The sequence below is a fragment of the Oncorhynchus clarkii genome, chromosome 2 (genome assembly GCF_045791955.1).
Source record: "Oncorhynchus clarkii lewisi isolate Uvic-CL-2024 chromosome 2, UVic_Ocla_1.0, whole genome shotgun sequence".
Classification (NCBI taxonomy): Eukaryota; Metazoa; Chordata; class Actinopteri; order Salmoniformes; family Salmonidae; genus Oncorhynchus; species Oncorhynchus clarkii.
Genome location: NC_092148.1, coordinates 91,266,835 through 91,288,136, shown reverse-complemented (window position 1 = coordinate 91,288,136; position 21,302 = coordinate 91,266,835). Strand labels below are relative to the sequence as shown.

The window sequence follows — 21,302 nt, the reverse complement described above, 5'->3', positions numbered from 1 at the left end:
CAGTCCAGTGCCATGGACATCTTTGAAGTTTGGCCTCTAGTAATTCAGGTGGGCAACTTTATAAAGGCCTCCTCACAATGACCTTATCATGCAAGGCTCTACAGACAGATTTAAAAATACACAGGCTATTCTTGCGTTGATGGTGTATGTATTGAAGTCAACTGGGGCGGCAAATAGCCTAGTAAGAGCATTGGGCCAGTAACTGAGAGGTTGCTGGATCAAATCCCTGAGCTGACAAGGTACAAATCTATTGTTCTGCCCCCTGAACAAGGCAGTTAATCCACTGTTCCTAGGCCGTCATTGAAAATAAGAATTTGTTCTGAATTGACTTGCCTAGTTAAATATATTTTTAAAGTGGTTCAACATTCAAATGCGTTTTGATTGACCACATAGGAGAGGCGACGGTCGGTGGAAGTCTGGCGCCACCAAGTGGACAATTATTTTAGTTCCCTTGTGGCATCAACGCTTCCTGAGATATTATATAAAAGATAACATGTTATGTCAATATTAATTATTTCTTCAACCCCTATTTGCTAGATTATTATTCCAATTTAGCTGTAAATCTGGTTTGAACTCAATAAGGATTTGTCTCGTTTCAGATTGGAGGGCGGATGTCCACGTCACTTTGGAACCTTCCAATGTGTTACATTGTAACAGTGAAAAGTGTCTTTTCCCGACGTTGATCAAATCCCAGTCTATGCCACCATTTTTTAAAAATAGCATCATCTTTGATATTTGTTGTAAAGTGTACAGAGCTCATTTAGGTGTAACCTTTACCGGATTTAACGTGTCTGAGAACGGCACCTTCCTCCCGAAAGCATTGCGGTATCGCTTCTCGGCCTTTTGGCTAAGATCAAGAGCAAGATCGTCTGTATTTCTCGCGGGATCCTCAAAGTGGTGCGATGTCGTCATCGGCCACGTCACAGTCAGCGGCTGCTGGACTGAAGAATACGCTTCGTTTTAATTGGACAGGAAAGGAAAATTTGATGGAGAGAGTTCGTTTTGGAAAGGAAGTGCTGTTTGGACCTCTACGCCTGACAGCAGACGATGTGCACTGCCTGCAACAGAACACACCCGAGAAGTTCTACGATGTGTCGTTCTACACCATCACCCGGCTGGAGGAAGTAAAGGGGCTCTTCCGTGCGAACGCGACAGCACCCGCCCTCGTGGATTTTAAAGTTGAGTCCATGTGCAGGCAAAATATGAGGGTGCTAACGGTGCATATGTTCAACCCCTGGGTCACTGAAGAAACGTTAGTGTGCTATCTCAGCCGGTATGTGACCATCTTGCCAGGAGTGAGAGACATTAAGGACGCCCTAGGCATCTGGACAGGGAAGAGGCAGTTTCGTGTGCTGCTAAAGGAAGACGAGAGCGGCCATGATGGATACCGCCATCCTCCTGCTTCGCTTTCCATCGGTGCTGACAGGGGCTACCTCATGTATGCTGGACAGCCTCGTTTCTGCAGGAAGTGTAGCACGTACGGGCACCTCGCGGATGCCTGCACACAGACTAGGTGCAGAAACTGTGGAATTATTGGACACACAATGAGGGATTGCACCGTGCCAAAGCGCTGCAGTCTGTGTAACTCAGAGGACCACCTGTTCCGTCACTGCCCGAAGGCAGTCCCCTCTTACGCCAGAGCGGTGAGCGGGAAAAGAGCTGAAGGCGGGAAAAGACCAGATGAGGGAGAAGGCATGGAACTACGCGCCATTGAGGAGGTTGTGGATGAGATAGTGATGGAGAGAGAACTGCGAGAGTCAGAGGAGAGCGGGAGTGAGACGCCATCATCATCTCACGAGGAGAGAGGAGAAGCGGACAGAAGTTGGAATAAGCAAGTGGAGGAGGAGAAGGGAGAGCCCACCGCGCCCGCGGCTACCGAGAGCTGGACAACGGTGAGAGAGAGGAGAAAGTGCTCGGTGAAAAGGAAGCAGATGAGCCCTGTTTCCCCACTCATCCACATGGAGGTGACGGAGAAGTCCGCTTTGGGGGGGAATCGCTTCAGTTGTTTCGAAAGCGGGAAGTCTGAGGAGAAAAGCGAGGGAAACCTGGGCAGCGCAGAGGAGTCTCTGCTAACCCCGTCAGGCGCGGCCTCCATCGTGAGCAGCGGTCTGGCACCCAGTGGGGTTCCAGCACCCACGCAGATGGAGGGGGAGCATGAGGAGGAGGACAGTGTTTTCCCGACCCCTATCTTGGTGGACAGTCCTCCGACTGGAGACCATCGTTTCCCAGACCGGCCGCCAAATGAGTTAATGTACTTAAAGTGAGTTTGGAAAATAATGTCATAATTAGATAGTTGTCTTTTTCCCTCTTTACCTCATGTCGTCTATTAACCTAGCTAGCATCAATGTTAGAGGGTTTAGGAACCCAGTTAAAAGGGCGACTGTTTTTTCCCATTTGTCCTCCATTCGCTTCTCTGTGTGTTTTTTACAAGAAGTACATTTAAAAGATCAAAATGACGTGGAGAGGTTTACGCGGGAATGGGTTCAGGGAGAGTCGAGGTGGAGTGTCGGAGGGGTGCATTCTACAGGGGTTGGTGTTCTATGTGGGAATAGGGATTTAAAAATAGTAGGAAGTTTTTCGGCAGTACACGGGAGGGTTTTAATAGTAGATATCGATTGGAAGGGTAAATGTTTTAGATTTATTAATGTATATGCACCATCGACACCCAAGGAAAGGAGGGAAATGCTTAACGACCTAGACGCTATTTTTATGACAAACAGACAGGTGTTTATGGGGGGAGATTTTAATGTGTCATATGACCGAGGTAATCTAGGCGGGCATCTTGTAAAAAGTCTTATAGGTAAATATAATTTGGTTGATTCTTATAGAATGGCGCATGCGGATGATCCCGGTTTCACTTGGGGAAACAGCAGGGGCTCGAGGAGCCGAATAGATTATCTGTTTGTTCCGCGTGAACTCCGTGTGTCCTCCGCATGCGTTACACCGGTTTTTTATTCGGACCACAGTTGCCTGTCTGTGACAGTAGAATTAAAAACAATTGAATTTGGAAAAGGGTATTGGAAAATTAATAACGGCATTTTACACGACAACATTTTTGGGACAAGATTCAGGTCTTTTTTCCAGGGCTGTGTAGCTATGAAACCGTTTTATTCCACTGTCATAGGGTGGTGGGAGAGCACAAAATTAAGAATCAAGAGTTTTATTCAGAATTTTTGCAAAGACAAAGTACGTAATAACCACACAGAATTTTATAAATTGCAGAACGAACTAAAAGATCTACACATTCAAGGAAATGTAAATGGTGCTGGATTAGATAAAGACAAATTGGGTATCCTACTGAAAAAGCAACACACATTATTTGAAAAGAAAGCTCGAGACTTCATTTTTAAAAGTCAGCAAGATAAATGGGAAAATGATGAGAAGTGCTCGGCATATTTTTTCAAGCAAATTAAATCACGGGGAAAGAGGAGGACTATTTCGGCTTTATTGGACCAAGATGGGGAGATGGTTGAGGATAGGGATGGCATGCTTGGTGTCGCTACACACCACTTTTCTCAGCTATTTCAAAAACAAACAATTGATTATGAGAAAGGGACTAAATTTTTAAAATGCGTGGATGTGCAAATACCTTTGGATATTAGAGACCAATTAGAAGGGGAATTGAAATTAGATGAAATTTATATGGCACTGAAGAGCATGAAAGATAACAAAGTACCAGGAGTGGATGGGCTCTCTAAAGAGTTTTACATTGTTTTTTGGGATATAATTGGATGTCATCTGTTGGAAGTGTTTAGAGCTATATTTGGTTTAGAGCATATGGGAGGTTCGATGTGTGAGGGGGTAATCTCTCTACTGTATAAAAAGGGAGACCCCAAGACATTAGCAAATTGGAGACCGTTAACAATGTTGTGTGTTGACTATAAATTATTAAGCAAAGCCGTAACTAATCGCCTATCTTCTGCCATGGCATATGTTGTTGGTTTAGACCAAACATGTGGTGTGGTGGGGAGAAGATTAACCTGGAACTTACAATTGCACAGAGACGTTCAAGCCTATTTAGAGGAAAGGCACCTGCAAGCTATTACTGTGAATTTGGACCAGGAAAAAGCCTTTGACATGGTAAACCATGAGTTTTTGTTTAGAATTATGGGGAAATTTGGGTTTGGAAATAATTTTATGAAATGGGTAAAAATTCTGTATAGTAATGTGGGTAGCAGGGTAAATATTAATGGGAATATTGGAAATGTTATCAAGCAATTACGAGGTGTCAGACAGGGGGACCCTCTATCTGCTCTATTGTATGTTTTATATATTGAACCTTTCGCATGCGCAATTAGGAAAAATTACAACATCAAAGGCATCATTTTACCTGGAGGGGATATGCTAAAAATATCGCAATATGCGGACGACACAGTTTTATATTTACAAGACGACCTGAGCTTGAAAGAGTCTATCAAAGTCATTGATGAATTCTCTGTTGCGTCTGGGTCGAAGATAAACAAGAATAAAACAGAAATAAAATATTTGGGACAGTGGAAAAGGAGAACGGACCAGTTATGTGGTTTGACTGTGTGCACAGGACCAATGGTTGTGCTCGGCATATCTTTCGGAAATGAAATTAAAGATGACATGTTCAATTGGAAAGAAAAACTATTATCGATTAATAAAAGATTGGGACTGTGGAAAGTCAGGCGACTATCTTTTAGTGGGAAGGTGTTAGTGCTGAAGGCGGACATTCTGCCTTCATTACTTCACCTTGCATATGTGTTTCCCATGCCGGTGTCACTAAGAAAAACTTTTATACGGGTACTGTTTAATTTCTTTTGGGGGGGATATGAGTACATCCGTAGAGATCGGATGTACCAGCCTATAGAGGCTGGTGGAAGGGATTTCCCTCATATTCCTCTCAAGCTAGATGCGTTGTTCTACACAAACATTTGTAGTCTTTTGTCGTCTTCTGTACACAAATGTCACATTTTAATAAAATTCTGGCTGTCTGTACCGTTAAGATTCATGGTGAAGTGGGATAATAGTAAGCCAAAAGCTGAAATTATCCCGTTACATTTTAAGAAAATAGTGGAATGGGCAAGGAAAACCCCTGTCTGCAAAGTAAAGGAAAATGTAATCAACCACAGATTGCTATACGCCAAATTAATAGAAAATTGTCGTCCTAGAGACGGATTACCAATATCACCTTCCACCTGGCTACGGACACAATTAAAAGGGTTAGACAACAGACTGAAAGATTTTAATTGGCTTGTTTTACACAGACGTCTTCCGGTCCGTTCAACTTTATACGATCATAACTTGACCCTAAATAAATTCTGTCCTAGGGACAATTGTTTCGCAATTGAAACAATTCCACATGTTTTATGGGAATGTTCTTTTGCTCAATCAGTTTGGGGAAAAAGTAAACAATTTTTTGAGATTTTAAAAAACATTGATTATGAAGGGGTTGCCAAACTTGAAATAAAAAATGTGGAAAGGGTGCAATTATTAGCATTAGTGACTCTGGTGTCCCTTATCAAGACCAAACTTTGGGAGGCCAGATGTGGTGCAGTTAATGACACTCTCAAGTGGTCACCGACGGGATTGGTTCAATTTATAAAACAAGAAGTATGGAAAAGAATACAATTTGAAATAGATAAGGGGGGCATTGCATCAGTAAGACAGAGATGGAAAGGGATTTACCCGTCATTGTAAATGTGTTTATAACTGATATATAATTGTATTACATAGGTACAATTGAAATGTAATCTAAGCCTTTATAGATATTTGATATACACAGTTTTATCCAGAGTGCATTTTGGCATATGTATATATATGTATATATTTTTATATATAGAATTGTTTGTATTGTTTTTGGAGATTGTTAGAGGCATGTTAATGTTGAATATAGGCCAATAATACTGCTCAGGTTCTGCAGAACAGCACTTTTTTTAGGAGTTTTGATATTCTTATATTGTTACGGTACTTGTTGATACTGTTTGTAAGTATCCATGTTATGTACAACGTTATGCACTGAATTTGTATTTGAATGTGAAATGAAAATAAAAATTATTTTTCCAAAAAAAAAAAAAAAAAAATCTGTTCTTATCAGTTTAATATCTGATACGTCCCCTATCTGGGGACCATATATTAAATTGATTTTTGGAATAGGGAGATGGAATAGGGGCTTGCTCCGTCCACTCCACGCATCGACCTGGTATTGCAGTACCTCCAGGAACGGTGCACCCCCTGCCGTTGTAAATATAAATTGGACGAAGTTAACCGGATGTTACTTTTATTAGAATCATTACGTTTGAGCAAGTCTGTCAATGATGCCTAGAAAGTGGTGAAGCCATTTTATGCCGTTTGTATGTGTATAAAATGATGTACAAAAATACAGATGAGCTGTTTAAAAAGGAAATGCAACAAAACTTCCAGAAGAAAACACCTGTTCTCACTTGCACCAACGAAACGAGACAAATCGTTATTGAGTTAAAACCAGATTTACTGCTAAACTGGAATAAAAATCTATCAAATAGGGGTGTGGGAAACCATTTGCAGATAACAATATTGACATAACATTTGATATTTTACAAAATATCTCAGGTAAAATAATTGTCCACTTGGTGGCGCCAGACTTCCACCGACCGTCGCCTTGTTCAAGCTATGTGTTCAATCAAAATGCATTTTAATGTTGAACCACTCGACTTCATTACATAGTACATCATCAACACAAATAATGTATGAAATAAAAATAGTCTATATATTTTTTTAATCTGTCTGTAGAGCCTTGCATGATAAGGTCATTGTAGGGAGGCCTTTATAAAGTTGCCCTCCTAAATTACTAGAGGCCAAACTTCAAAGATGTCCATGGCACTGGACTGCAGTGAGAGCTAGACCGACAATGCGTCCTACGGTCCTGGCTGCCTAACTAAATGTGTGCTTCGCATAATACACGTTTGCAAACATGGCACTTTTGAGGCACACTTTTAAAATTAGGCTTAGTCAGTCACTACAGCAAACTTCATATCATGCACATAAAATACCAATAGGCATATTGGGTTGGAGAGCATCTATCTACTCACGAAATACTGTATATCGATGAATAAAACATGCACTGCTTTGTTTCATACTGAAAGTTGTCATAATTCAAGTTCCATCCATGAAATATTGGAATGTGGAGAAAAAGTGTCCAATAGTGGTTGAACTATAATCCTACAAATCTACTTTCATTCTCACTACTCGTGAAACTGTATGACAACAGTCCAGTCGTCGTGAACCGTGCGCCAGGCTCCAGGTTTAACCTGCTACATAAGTTCCATAATGATTACAATAGGCTACATGTCCAAAATGATCGCTAAAATAAATGTATGTGGGTATTACTGACAGACGGCTCCAGATCGTTGCTGATACTAATTGTAAAATAAAAGCCTGGGCGTATAATCGAACCCTTCTAAATCGCATGTTTTCAGCTCGGCAGGTTTAGCCCTACAGAAGCCTGTAGCTTGGGGCTCCAAATGTCATACAAGCGAATCATGACGGCACACAATCAGAATTCTGAATAATGGCACAGTTATGTATAACCTACTAGACCGTGGAAAAATCCATTTAATATATTGTCCCCAGATAGGGGACATATCAGATATTAAACTGATAAGAACAGATTTATTTTATTTTGGAAAAATGGTTATTGTCGCAGGGTTTCTTAAAATAGCTCATACTTTTAACATAATCATTTGTACGCTTTAAAACGACATAATATGCATAAAAAACTGCATTGAAACATTATATGTTAAAAGTACATGTTATTAAAACAATAAAACACCCTAAGAAAGAAGTACTTTTAAACATGTCCCATCTGTAAAAGCCATTTCAAATGTGCACATTATAATTGAAACGAGTATACCTTTTAAAGACATGTAAAAGGTTTAAAAGTCCCTTTATTAAAAAAGAGGTCTTCTCTCCTTTGTGCAGGAACGAGGTGAGTCCTTATCACATTTGCCTCCTCCTGCTCTTCCGAATCAACTCCGCCCCCCATCCTTCAGGGCCCAGAAGAGATCCCTCCCCTAGGCGCTGCAGCACTGTCAGGCCGGGACCTTAGATGTTGTGGGTGATACTTTGTCTGGGGTTGAGGCTCTATTTTGTCCATACCACCTCAGGGCTTCCGTAGCTATCAAGGCCACTGTCTGATGGGTGGTCTCCACGCGTTTCCCTACCAACAAGTTGTCAGAGGACCACAGTGCGTCCTTCAGACACGTGAGGGTGAGCCAGAGCTTGGTGGAATCGGCCTTCGGTCCACCCGTTACAGCAGGAGGTGAGGTGTTGTGTCCTGAGCTGAGACGTTGTGTCCTGAGCTGAGGCGTGGTGTCCTGAGCTGAGGCGTGGTGTCCTGAGCTGAGGCGTGGTGTCCTGAGCTGAGGCGTGGTGTCCTGAGCTGAGGCGTGGTGTCCTGAGCTGAGGCGTGGTGTCCTGAGCTGAGGCGTGGTGTCCTGAGCTGAGGCGTGGTGTCCTGAGCTGAGGCGTGGTGTCCTCCCCTGCTGGCAGACACGAGGAGATCAGGGGGCTTCTTTCCACAGGTCTCTGGTTTATTTCATTGCAGTTACTCTTCTCTTCCTTATAGTTTCTTAATGTTTGGTATCTGTTTTGATATTTACATTTACATTAGTGGTACATATAGAGAGGAGACTGGGACAGGCCTTTCTCCGGTATTAACACTTAAGCTCACCACACCTCCTCCTCTTCCTCCTCCTAACTCACGATGGAGGTATAGGACTAGAATAACCTCATCAGGCCTTATCAATCAACCAATCAATTCATCAATCAATAGATTATTATATATGACCCTCTACACACTTAGTACCCTGTATGTCCCCATAATATGAACGAGAGAGTGAGAGAGAGGAGATTGAGAGTCAGCACAAAAAACAGTCCAGCTCAACAACAACCCCTCAACCAGACCCGGAGAGCTGAAGGTGGAGAGAAACATGTCTATAACTGTAGGCAAAATCAGAAGGAGAAAGAGCAGGAGGAGAGGAACGGACTGCTGGAGGAGAGGAACGGACTGCTGGAGGAGAGGAACGGACTGCTGGAGGAGAGGAACGGACTGCTGGAGGAGAGGAACGGACTGCTGGAGGAGAGGAACGGACTGCTGGAGGAGAGGAACGGACTGCTGGAGGAGAGGAACGGACTGCTGGAGGAGAGGAACGGACTGCTGGAGGAGAGGAACGGACTGCTGGAGGAGAGGAACGGACTGCTGGAGGAGAGGAACGGGCTGCTGGAGGAGAGGAACGGGCTGCTGGAGGAGAGGAACGGGCTGCTGGAGGAGAGGAACAGACTGCTGGAGGAGAGGAACAGGAACATTTTACATTTGGCTAGAAATTCTAAAGGAAATTATCTCAACAGAGAAAAATGTCCTCCTGTGTGCTACCTATATCCCCCCACTAGAATCGCCCATACTTTAATGAAGACAGCTTCTCCCTCCTGGAGGGGGAAATCAATCATTTCCAGGCACAGGGACATGTACTAGTCTGTGGTGACCTAAATGCCAGAACTGGATAAGAACCTGACACCCTCAGCACACAGGGGGACAAACATCTACCTGGAGGTTTAGCATTCCCTCCCCCATATACCCCCTAAGCACAAATACAACACCATAACCGACAAAAACGGGTCACAACTCCTGCAGCTCAGTCAACCGCTGGGTATGTACATAGTCAATGGTAGGCTTCGCGGAGACTCCAATGGTAGGTACACCTATAACTCATCTCTTGGCAGTAGTACTGTAGACTACTTTATCACTGACCTCAACCCAGAGTCTCTCAGAGCGTTCACAGTCAGCCCACTGACACCCCTATTAGATCGCAGAGAGAGTAGATTATTCTGGATAGGGCAGGTACTTGTGTAGTTCCTGTCCCTAGAAGTGAGGATGGAGATAATAGCAACATAATATTCAGTGTGGTCTAATTTGAGTATAATGAAGTACGTTTGTTGTGAGGTTTTTCTGTCCGCAGATACAGAGAGCTGTGAAAGCCTGTCTACAGATGAAGAGGTCCCAGTAAAGAGCAGTGGCTCTCAGTCCTGGTCCTGGGGTCTCAAAGGGGCACACATATGTGATGCTATCATTGATGTGATCCTGCTGTTGTCACATGCTAAACATGCACATGTGTGTTTACATGCATCTGTCTATCCAATGTTGTCATGATTTGTTATCAGGGATATTATACTTTAGTAATCCACAATGACCCCGGTGATGTTAAAGTCTAACAATGACATTATCTTCCATATTCCTACAGATACCTTATAACTGGAGATGACTTAAAAACGGTTGCCTACAGTTACCGTGTAGGGCACTGCAAGGTTGGGTGACCAGGGCACTGCAAGGTTGGGTGACCAGGGCACTGCAAGGTTGGGTGACCAGGGCACTGCAAGGTTGGGTGACCAGGGCACTGCAAGGTTGGGTGACCAGGGCACTGCAAGGTGGGGTGACCAGGGTAATCTGGGACTGTCTCCTGGGGGAATTCAGGTGTGTGCAGGCTACCTGTGTCCGGCATAACTTCATGAGGATGGACACGAGGACCAGGAGGGGATCTGCAGCTCGCCGCCGTGTCCCAGAGGAGGGGTCTGCTGCTCTGCAGGATGTTTCAAGGATGGGGTCCAACAACACAGCATGGGGAGGCAATCCGTGTGTGGGAGATCTTCACCTCCTACTTCTTTGAAGAGGGTGCTGTTTCCTGGCAACACCATAGACTACACTACGCACAACCAAAGGCTCTTTTAAGAGGGTGCTGTTTCCTGGCAACACCATAGACTGCACTACGCACAACCAAAGGCTTCCATTCACATTGCAATAAGACTATTCTTCCATTTACTTGACTATGTCAACTGCAGTTATTCAATTCCCAGTTTCTTTCAATTTCTCAGGTAAGGGTGCTGTTTAGGTAAGGGTGCTGTTTAGGTAAGGGTGCTGTTTAGGTAAGGGTGCTGTTTAGGTAAGGGTGCTGTTTAGGTAAGGGTGCTGTTTAGGTAAGGGTGCTGTTTAGGTAAGGGTGCTGTTTAGGTAAGGGTGCTGTTTAGGTAAGGGTGCTGTTTAGGTAAGGGTGCTGTTTAGGTAAGGGTGCTGTTTAGGTATGGGTGCTGTTTAGGTATGGGTGCTGCTGTTTAGGTATGGGTGCTGTTTAGGTATGGGTGCTGTTTAGGTACGGGTGCTGTTTAGTGGGTGCTGTTTAGGTACGGGTGCTGGTATGGGTGCTGTTTAGGTATGGGTGCTGTTTAGGTACGGGTGCTGTTTACGGGTGCTGTTTAGGTACGGGTGCTGTTTAGGTACGGGTGCTGTTTAGGTACGGGTGCTGTTTAGGTACGGGTGCTGTTTAGGTACGGGTGCTGTTTAGGTACGGGTGCTGTTTAGGTAAGGGTGCTGTTTAGGTATGGGTGCTGTTTAGGTATGGGTGCTGTTTAGGTATGGGTGCTGTTTAGGTATGGGTGCTGTTTAGGTATGGGTGCTGTTTAGGTATGGGTGCTGTTTAGGTACGGGTGCTGTTTAGGTACGGGTGCTGTTTAGGTACGGGTGCTGTTTAGGTACGGGTGCTGTTTAGGTAAGGGTGCTGTTTAGGTAAGGGTGTGACGTCTGTACAAAAACAGAACATGTTATTTTAAGTCCCAATTTGAAAAAAATGTAGAACTATAACCCACACCTACCCACTCATATATCAATCTGATTGATGGATTGTGTTGTGCAGTAAGCAGGCTCAGGTGTATAACTGTGGCTTCTTCCAACTTCAAAGAATAGGCAAGAGGGCCAACCATGGAGAATAGGCAAGAGGGCCAACCATGGAGAATAGGCAAGAGGGCCAACCATGGAGAATAGGCAAGAGGGCCAACCATGGAGAATAGGCAAGAGGGCCAACCATGGAGAATAGGCAAGAGGGCCAACCATGGAGAATAGGCAAGAGGACCAACCATGGAGAATAGGCAAGAGGGCCAACCATGGAGAATAGGCAAGAGGACCAACCATGGAGAATAGGCAAGAGGACCAACCATGGAGAATAGGCAAGAGGGCCAACCATGGAGAGTAGGCCAGAGGGCCAACCATGGAGAATAGGCCAGAGGGCCAACCATGGAGAATAGGCCAGAGGGCCAACCATGGAAAATAGGTAAGAGGACCAACCATGGAGAATAGGCAAGAGGGCCAACCATGGAGAATAGGCCAGAGGGCCAACCATGGAGAATAGGCAAGAGGGCCAACCATGGAGAATAGGCAAGAGGGCCAACCATGGAGAATAGGCAAGAGGGCCAACCATGGAGAATAGGCAAGAGGGCCAACCATGGAGAATAGGCAAGAAAACCAACCATGCCAACCATGGAGAATAGGCAAGAGGGCCAACCATGGAGAATAGGCAAGAGGGCCAACCATGGAGAATAGGCAAGAGGGCCAACCATGGAGAATAGGCAAGAGGGCCAACCATGGAGAATAGGCAAGAGGGCCAACCATGGAGAATAGGCAAGAGGGCCAACCATGGAGAATAGGCAAGAGGGCCAACCATGGAGAATAGGCAAGAGGGCCAACCATGGAGAATAGGCAAGAGGGCCAACCATGGAGAATAGGCAAGAGGGCCAACCATGGAGAATAGGCAAGAGGGCCAACCATGGAGAATAGGCAAGAGGGCCAACCATGGAGAGTAGGCAAGAGGGCCAACCATGGAGAGTAGGCAAGAGGGCCAACCATGGAGAGTAGGCCAGAGGGCCAACCATGGAGAATAGGCCAGAGGGCCAACCATGGAGAATAGGCCAGAGGACCGACCATGGAAGACACTTTATTATTTCTATAACTACGTTGTATTGTTTGTCCTCGTGTGTCTGTGCATGTTTTCAAGCCTAAAGTCCGCAGCCACTTAGTGTGGACACCAGGTGAGGCCACACACACAGATTCATGTTGACTGTCTATTTAACTACCTTATTTTCTCAATAAGGGGCGGCAGGGTAGCCTGGTGGTTAGAGCGTTGGACTAGTAACCGGAAGGTTGCAAGTTCAAACCCCCGAGCTGACAAGGTACAAATCTGTAGTTCTGCCCCTGAACAGGCAGTTAACCCACTGTACCTAGGCCGTCATTGAAAATAGAATTTGTTCTTAACTGACTTGCCTAGTTAAATAAAAAATAAAAAGTCTCTTTCCTTCACTTCATCCCTCTCTCCCCTCCCCTCTCATCCCTCTTCACTTCATCCCTCTCTTCACTTCATCCCTCTCTCCCCTTCATCCCTCTCTCCCCTTCATCCCTCTCTCCTCTTCATCCCTCTCTCCTCTTCATCCCTCTCTCCTCTTCACCCCTCTCTCCTCTTCACCCCTCTCTCCTCTTCATCCCTCTCTCCTCTCCTCTTCATCCCTCTCTCCTCTAGGTTATATCAGCTGTGTCGGTGAACAAGAGAGTACGCGTTCACCACTATTATGTCTCTAGCCAGAAGTTTTGTTTTGGCGTTTCTGATTTATTCTACAATTCAAACACGGAGATCATCCCAAACTGTGCTTCCACCTGCACCGAGAGACACGGGTGGTAAATCTTCGCTTTCATAGTGTGAATTTCAACCATGAACAACTTTACCGGCACCTGATATCACCTTTCCCTGCGGGAACAGCTGAGCCGCTCGGTAGAGGTACACAGGAAGCGCCGCTGAGACCCTAACACGCCGCGTGTTACTACCTTCAGCCTGCTACTCTGTGGCGATGTAAAACCCCTGTCCTGGCCCAAACACCACAAAACAAGCTCAACAACTATGCCCACACTGTGGTAAAACTGTAAGGAATCATTAAAAAAAAGGGTTGGCTTGCGACATTTGTGGTTTGTTCGTTCACATAAAGTGTGGAGCAATCAAACCCCTTGTTGTATGATGAAGCTGTACAGTATCAAAGCCACATTTCGCTTGTTTGCAATGTATGCCGTTTAAATGCGGTGCCAAACATTGGGATACTGGACACAAGCAGGGATGATGGGTGCAATCTATAGACGAGATAGTCAATGTATCAGCAGTGGGCACAGAAAATGACTGTTTCAATCGGAGAAGAATTGTATTTTGTTAGAGATTGGTTGACTGACAACAAATTGTCACTACATTTGTGAAAAACCGAATCGATTTTGTTTGGAACAAAACATAGATTGCTTATAGGGCTGACAAGATAAAGGGGAACTGTGCAGGCAAGGAGATTGAATCTCAAACGTGTAACTTCACTTGCTGTGTCCCGAGATCAATCCCTTTCTGAAGACCTGATTGCTGCTAAAATTCTTTCTAAAATGGCGAACAAATTAACATTTCTATCGTAACACTAGATATTTTAACATCAAAGTTAAGAAACCGCTTGTCTCAACCTTGATTCAGTGTCATTTTGCATATGCCTGCGCTGCTTGGTATAGTGGGCTATCAAAAAAGCTGAAAAAGAGAATGCAGGTCATGCAAAATAGTCTTCCCTAGGACCAACATAATGTTATCTGGTATATGCTGAATATCTTCCCTAGGACCCACATAATGTTATCTGGTATATGCTGAATATCTTCCCTAGGACCCACATAATGTTATCAGGTATATGCTGAATATCTTCCCTAGGACCCACATAATGTTATCTGGTATATGCTGAATATCTTCCCTAGGACCCACATAATGTTATCTGGTATATGCTGAATATCTTCCCTAGGACCCACATAATGTTATCAGGTATATGCTGAATATCTTCCCTAGGACCCACATAATGTTATCAGGTATATGCTGAATATCTTCCCTAGGACCCACATAATGTTATCTGGTATATGCTGAATATCTTCCCTAGGACCCACATAATGTTATCTGGTATATGCTGAATATCTTCACTAGGACCCACATAATGTTATCTGGTATATGCTGAATATCTTACCTAGGACCCACATAATGTTATCTGGTATATGCTGAATATCTTCCCTAGGACCCACATAATGTTATCTGGTATATGCTGAATATCTTCCCTAGGACCCACATAATGTTATCTGGTATATGCTGAATATCTTCCCTAGGACCCACATAATGTTATCTGGTATATGCTGAATATCTTCCCTAGGACCCACATAATGTTATCTGGTATATGCTGAATATCTTCCCTAGGACCCACATAATGTTATCTGGTATATGCTGAATATCTTCCCTAGGACCACATAATGTTATCAGGTATATGCTGAATATCTTACCTAGGACCCACATAATGTTATCAGGTATATGCTGAATATCTTCCCTAGGACCCACATAATGTTATCTGGTATATGCTGAATATCTTCCCTAGGACCACATAATGTTATCTGGTATATGCTGAATATCTTACCTAGGACCCACATAATGTTATCTGGTATATGCTGAATATCTTACCTAGGACCCACATAATGTTATCTGGTATATGCTGAATATCTTACCTAGGACCCACATAATGTTATCTGGTATATGCTGAATATCTTCCCTAGGACCCACATAATGTTATCAGGTATATGCTGAATATCTTACCTAGGACCCACATAATGTTATCAGGTATATGCTGAATATCTTCCCTAGGACCCACATAATGTTATCTGGTATATGCTGAATATCTTACCTAGGACCCACATAATGTTATCTGGTATATGCTGAATATCTTCCCTAGGACCCACATAATGTTATCAGGTATATGCTGAATATCTTACCTAGGACCACATAATGTTATCTGGTATATGCTGAATATCTTACCTAGGACCCACATAATGTTTTCTGGTATATGCTGAATATCTTCCCTAGGACCACATAATGTTATCTGGTATATGCTGAATATCTTCCCTAGGACCACATAATGTTATCTGGTATATGCTGAATATCTTACCTAGGACCCACATAATGTTATCAGGTATATGCTGAATATCTTCCCTAGGACCCACATAATGTTATCTGGTATATGCTGAATATCTTCCCTAGGACCCACATAATGTTATCTGGTATATGCTGAATATCTTCCCTAGGACCCACATAATGTTATCAGGTATATGCTGAATATCTTACCTAGGACCACATAATGTTATCTGGTATATGCTGAATATCTTACCTAGGACCCACATAATGTTATCTGGTATATGCTGAATATCTTCCCTAGGACCACATAATGTTATCTGGTATATGCTGAATATCTTCCCTAGGACCACATAATGTTATCTGGTATATGCTGAATATCTTACCTAGGACCCACATAATGTTATCTGGTATATGCTGAATATCTTCCCTAGGACCCACATAATGTTATCTGGTATATGCTGAATATCTTCCCTAGGACCCACATAATGTTATCTGGTATATGCTGAATATCTTCCCTAGGACCCACATAATGTTATCTGGTATATGCTGAATATCTTCCCTAGGACCCACATAATGTTATCTGGTATATGCTGAATATCTTACCTAGGACCCACATAATGTTATCTGGTATATGCTGAATATCTTCCCTAGGACCCACATAATGTTATCTGGTATATGCTGAATATCTTACCTAGGACCCACATAATGTTATCTGGTATATGCTGAATATCTTACCTAGGACCCACATAATGTTATCTGGTATATGCTGAATATCTTACCTAGGACCCACATAATGTTATCTGGTATATGCTGAATATCTTCCCTAGGACCCACATAATGTTATCTGGTATATGCTGAATATCTTACCTAGGACCCACATAATGTTATCAGGTATATGCTGAATATCTTACCTAGGACCCACATAATGTTATCAGGTATATGCTGAATATCTTCCCTAGGACCCACATAATGTTATCAGGTATATGCTGAATGTCTTACCTAGGACCCACATAATGTTATCTGGTATATGCTGAATATCTTCCCTAGGACCACATAATGTTATCTGGTATATGCTGAATATCTTCCCTAGGACCCACATAATGTTATCTGGTATATGCTGAATATCTTCCCTAGGACCCACATAATGTTATCTGGTATATGCTGAATATCTTCCCTAGGACCCACATAATGTTATCTGGTATATGCTGAATATCTTACCTAGGACCCACATAATGTTATCAGGTATATGCTGAATATCTTACCTAGGACCCACATAATGTTATCAGGTATATGCTGAATATCTTCCCTAGGACCACATAATGTTATCTGGTATATGCTGAATATCTTCCCTAGGACCCACATAATGTTATCTGGTATATGCTGAATATCTTCCCTAGGACCACATAATGTTATCAGGTATATGCTGAATATCTTACCTAGGACCCACATAATGTTATCAGGTATATGCTGAATATCTTCCCTAGGACCCACATAATGTTATCTGGTATATGCTGAATATCTTCCCTAGGACCACATAATGTTATCTGGTATATGCTGAATATCTTACCTAGGACCCACATAATGTTATCTGGTATATGCTGAATATCTTACCTAGGACCCACATAATGTTATCTGGTATATGCTGAATATCTTACCTAGGACCCACATAATGTTATCTGGTATATGCTGAATATCTTCCCTAGGACCCACATAATGTTATCTGGTATATGCTGAATATCTTACCTAGGACCCACATAATGTTATCAGGTATATGCTGAATATCTTCCCTAGGACCCACATAATGTTATCTGGTATATGCTGAATATCTTCCCTAGGACCCACATAATGTTATCTGGTATATGCTGAATATCTTCCCTAGGACCCACATAATGTTATCTGGTATATGCTGAATATCTTACCTAGGACCACATAATGTTATCTGGTATATGCTGAATATCTTACCTAGGACCCACATAATGTTTTCTGGTATATGCTGAATATCTTCCCTAGGACCACATAATGTTATCTGGTATATGCTGAATATCTTCCCTAGGACCACATAATGTTATCTGGTATATGCTGAATATCTTACCTAGGACCCACATAATGTTATCTGGTATATGCTGAATATCTTCCCTAGGACCCACATAATGTTATCTGGTATATGCTGAATATCTTCCCTAGGACCCACATAATGTTATCTGGTATATGCTGAATATCTTCCCTAGGACCCACATAATGTTATCAGGTATATGCTGAATATCTTACCTAGGACCACATAATGTTATCTGGTATATGCTGAATATCTTACCTAGGACCCACATAATGTTATCTGGTATATGCTGAATATCTTCCCTAGGACCCACATAATGTTATCTGGTATATGCTGAATATCTTCCCTAGGACCACATAATGTTATCTGGTATATGCTGAATATCTTACCTAGGACCCACATAATGTTATCAGGTATATGCTGAATATCTTCCCTAGGACCCACATAATGTTATCTGGTATATGCTGAATATCTTCCCTAGGACCCACATAATGTTATCTGGTATATGCTGAATATCTTCCCTAGGACCCACATAATGTTATCTGGTATATGCTGAATATCTTCCCTAGGACCCACATAATGTTATCTGGTATATGCTGAATATCTTACCTAGGACCCACATAATGTTATCTGGTATATGCTGAATATCTTCCCTAGGACCCACATAATGTTATCTGGTATATGCTGAATATCTTACCTAGGACCCACATAATGTTATCTGGTATATGCTGAATATCTTACCTAGGACCCACATAATGTTATCTGGTATATGCTGAATATCTTACCTAGGACCCACATAATGTTATCTGGTATATGCTGAATATCTTCCCTAGGACCCACATAATGTTATCTGGTATATGCTGAATATCTTACCTAGGACCCACATAATGTTATCAGGTATATGCTGAATATCTTACCTAGGACCCACATAATGTTATCAGGTATATGCTGAATATCTTCCCTAGGACCCACATAATGTTATCAGGTATATGCTGAATATCTTCCCTAGGACCCACATAATGTTATCTGGTATATGCTGAATATCTTCCCTAGGACCACATAATGTTATCTGGTATATGCTGAATATCTTCCCTAGGACCCACATAATGTTATCTGGTATATGCTGAATATCTTCCCTAGGACCCACATAATGTTATCTGGTATATGCTGAATATCTTCCCTAGGACCCACATAATGTTATCTGGTATATGCTGAATATCTTACCTAGGACCCACATAATGTTATCAGGTATATGCTGAATATCTTACCTAGGACCCACATAATGTTATCAGGTATATGCTGAATATCTTCCCTAGGACCCACATAATGTTATCTGGTATATGCTGAATATCTTCCCTAGGACCCACATAATGTTATCTGGTATATGCTGAATATCTTCCCTAGGACCCACATAATGTTATCAGGTATATGCTGAATATCTTACCTAGGACCCACATAATGTTATCTGGTATATGCTGAATATCTTCCCTAGGACCCACATAATGTTATCTGGTATATGCTGAATATCTTACCTAGGACCCACATAATGTTATCTGGTATATGCTGAATATCTTCCCTAGGACCCACATAATGTTATCAGGTATATGCTGAATATCTTCCCTAGGACCCACATAATGTTATCTGGTATATGCTGAATATCTTCCCTAGGACCCACATAATGTTATCTGGTATATGCTGAATATCTTCCCTAGGACCCACATAATGTTATCTGGTATATGCTGAATATCTTCCCTAGGACCCACATAATGTTATCAGGTATATGCTGAATATCTTACCTAGGACCCACATAATGTTATCAGGTATATGCTGAATATCTTCCCTAGGACCCACATAATGTTATCTGGTATATGCTGAATATCTTCCCTAGGACCCACATAATGTTATCTGGTATATGCTGAATATCTTCCCTAGGACCCACATAATGTTATCAGGTATATGCTGAATATCTTACCTAGGACCACATAATGTTATCTGGTATATGCTGAATATCTTACCTAGGACCCACATAATGTTTTCTGGTATATGCTGAATATCTTCCCTAGGACCACATAATGTTATCTGGTATATGCTGAATATCTTCCCTAGGACCACATAATGTTATCTGGTATATGCTGAATATCTTACCTAGGACCCACATAATGTTATCTGGTATATGCTGAATATCTTCCCTAGGACCCACATAATGTTATCTGGTATATGCTGAATATCTTCCCTAGGACCCACATAATGTTATCTGGTATATGCTGAATATCTTCCCTAGGACCCACATAATGTTATCAGGTATATGCTGAATATCTTACCTAGGACCACATAATGTTATCTGGTATATGCTGAATATCTTACCTAGGACCCACATAATGTTATCTGGTATATGCTGAATATCTTCCCTAGGACCACATAATGTTATCTGGTATATGCTGAATATCTTCCCTAGGACCACATAATGTTATCTGGTATATGCTGAATATCTTACCTAGGACCCACATAATGTTATCTGGTATATGCTGAATATCTTCCCTAGGACCCACATAATGTTATCTGGTATATGCTGAATATCTTCCCTAGGACCCACATAATGTTATCTGGTATATGCTGAATATCTTCCCTAGGACCCACATAATGTTATCTGGTATATGCTGAATATCTTCCCTAGGACCCACATAATGTTATCTGGTATATGCTGAATATCTTACCTAGGACCCACATAATGTTATCTGGTATATGCTGAATATCTTCCCTAGGACCCACATAATGTTATCTGGTATATGCTGAATATCTTACCTAGGACCCACATAATGTTATCTGGTATATGCTGAATATCTTACCTAGGACCCACATAATGTTATCTGGTATATGCTGAATATCTTCCCTAGGACCCACATAATGTTATCTGGTATATGCTGAATATCTTCCCTAGGACCCACATAATGTTATCTGGTATATGCTGAATATCTTCCCTAGGACCCACATAATGTTATCAGGTATATGCTGAATATCTTCCCTAGGACCCACATAATGTTATCTGGTATATGCTGAATATCTTACCTAGGACCCACATAATGTTATCTGGTATATGCTGAATATCTTCCCTAGGACCCACATAATGTTATCTGGTATATGCTGAATATCTTCCCTAGGACCCACATAATGTTATCTGGTATATGCTGAATATCTTACCTAGGACCCACATAATGTTATCTGGTATATGCTGAATATCTTCCCTAGGACCCACATAATGTTATCAGGTATATGCTGAATATCTTCCCTAGGACCCACATAATGTTATCTGGTATATGCTGAATATCTTCCCTAGGACCCACATAATGTTATCTGGTATATGCTGAATATCTTCCCTAGGACCCACATAATGTTATCTGGTATATGCTGAATATCTTCCCTAGGACCCACATAATGTTATCAGGTATATGCTGAATATCTTCCCTAGGACCCACATAATG

The 21,302-nt window shown here is 42.3% G+C and overlaps 1 protein-coding gene, 1 non-coding gene and 1 pseudogene across 2 annotated transcripts in view; 1 reads left to right on the top strand and 2 right to left on the bottom strand.

Moving 5' to 3' along the window:
- Positions 1–6,017: 6,017 nt before the first annotated feature.
- Positions 6,018–6,200, top strand: LOC139383765 (U2 spliceosomal RNA). Its single transcript, XR_011628786.1, has one exon. It is a non-coding gene; the product is annotated as a U2 spliceosomal RNA (small nuclear RNA).
- A 1,338-nt stretch (positions 6,201–7,538) lies between these two features.
- LOC139383501 (U2 spliceosomal RNA) lies at positions 7,539–7,637 on the bottom strand (annotated as a pseudogene).
- Positions 7,638–8,175: 538 nt separating this feature from the next.
- The window catches only part of LOC139378532 (focal adhesion kinase 1-like), a 128,030-nt gene continuing 114,903 nt past the window's right edge, over positions 8,176–21,302 (bottom strand). Inside the window, exons 24-25 of the mRNA XM_071120794.1 lie at positions 10,288–10,577; positions 8,176–8,486 (exon numbers count right to left, since the gene is read on the bottom strand). Of these exons, the coding sequence (XP_070976895.1) occupies positions 8,176–8,486; positions 10,288–10,577 (601 nt within the window). The remainder of the gene's footprint in view (positions 8,487–10,287; positions 10,578–21,302) is intronic.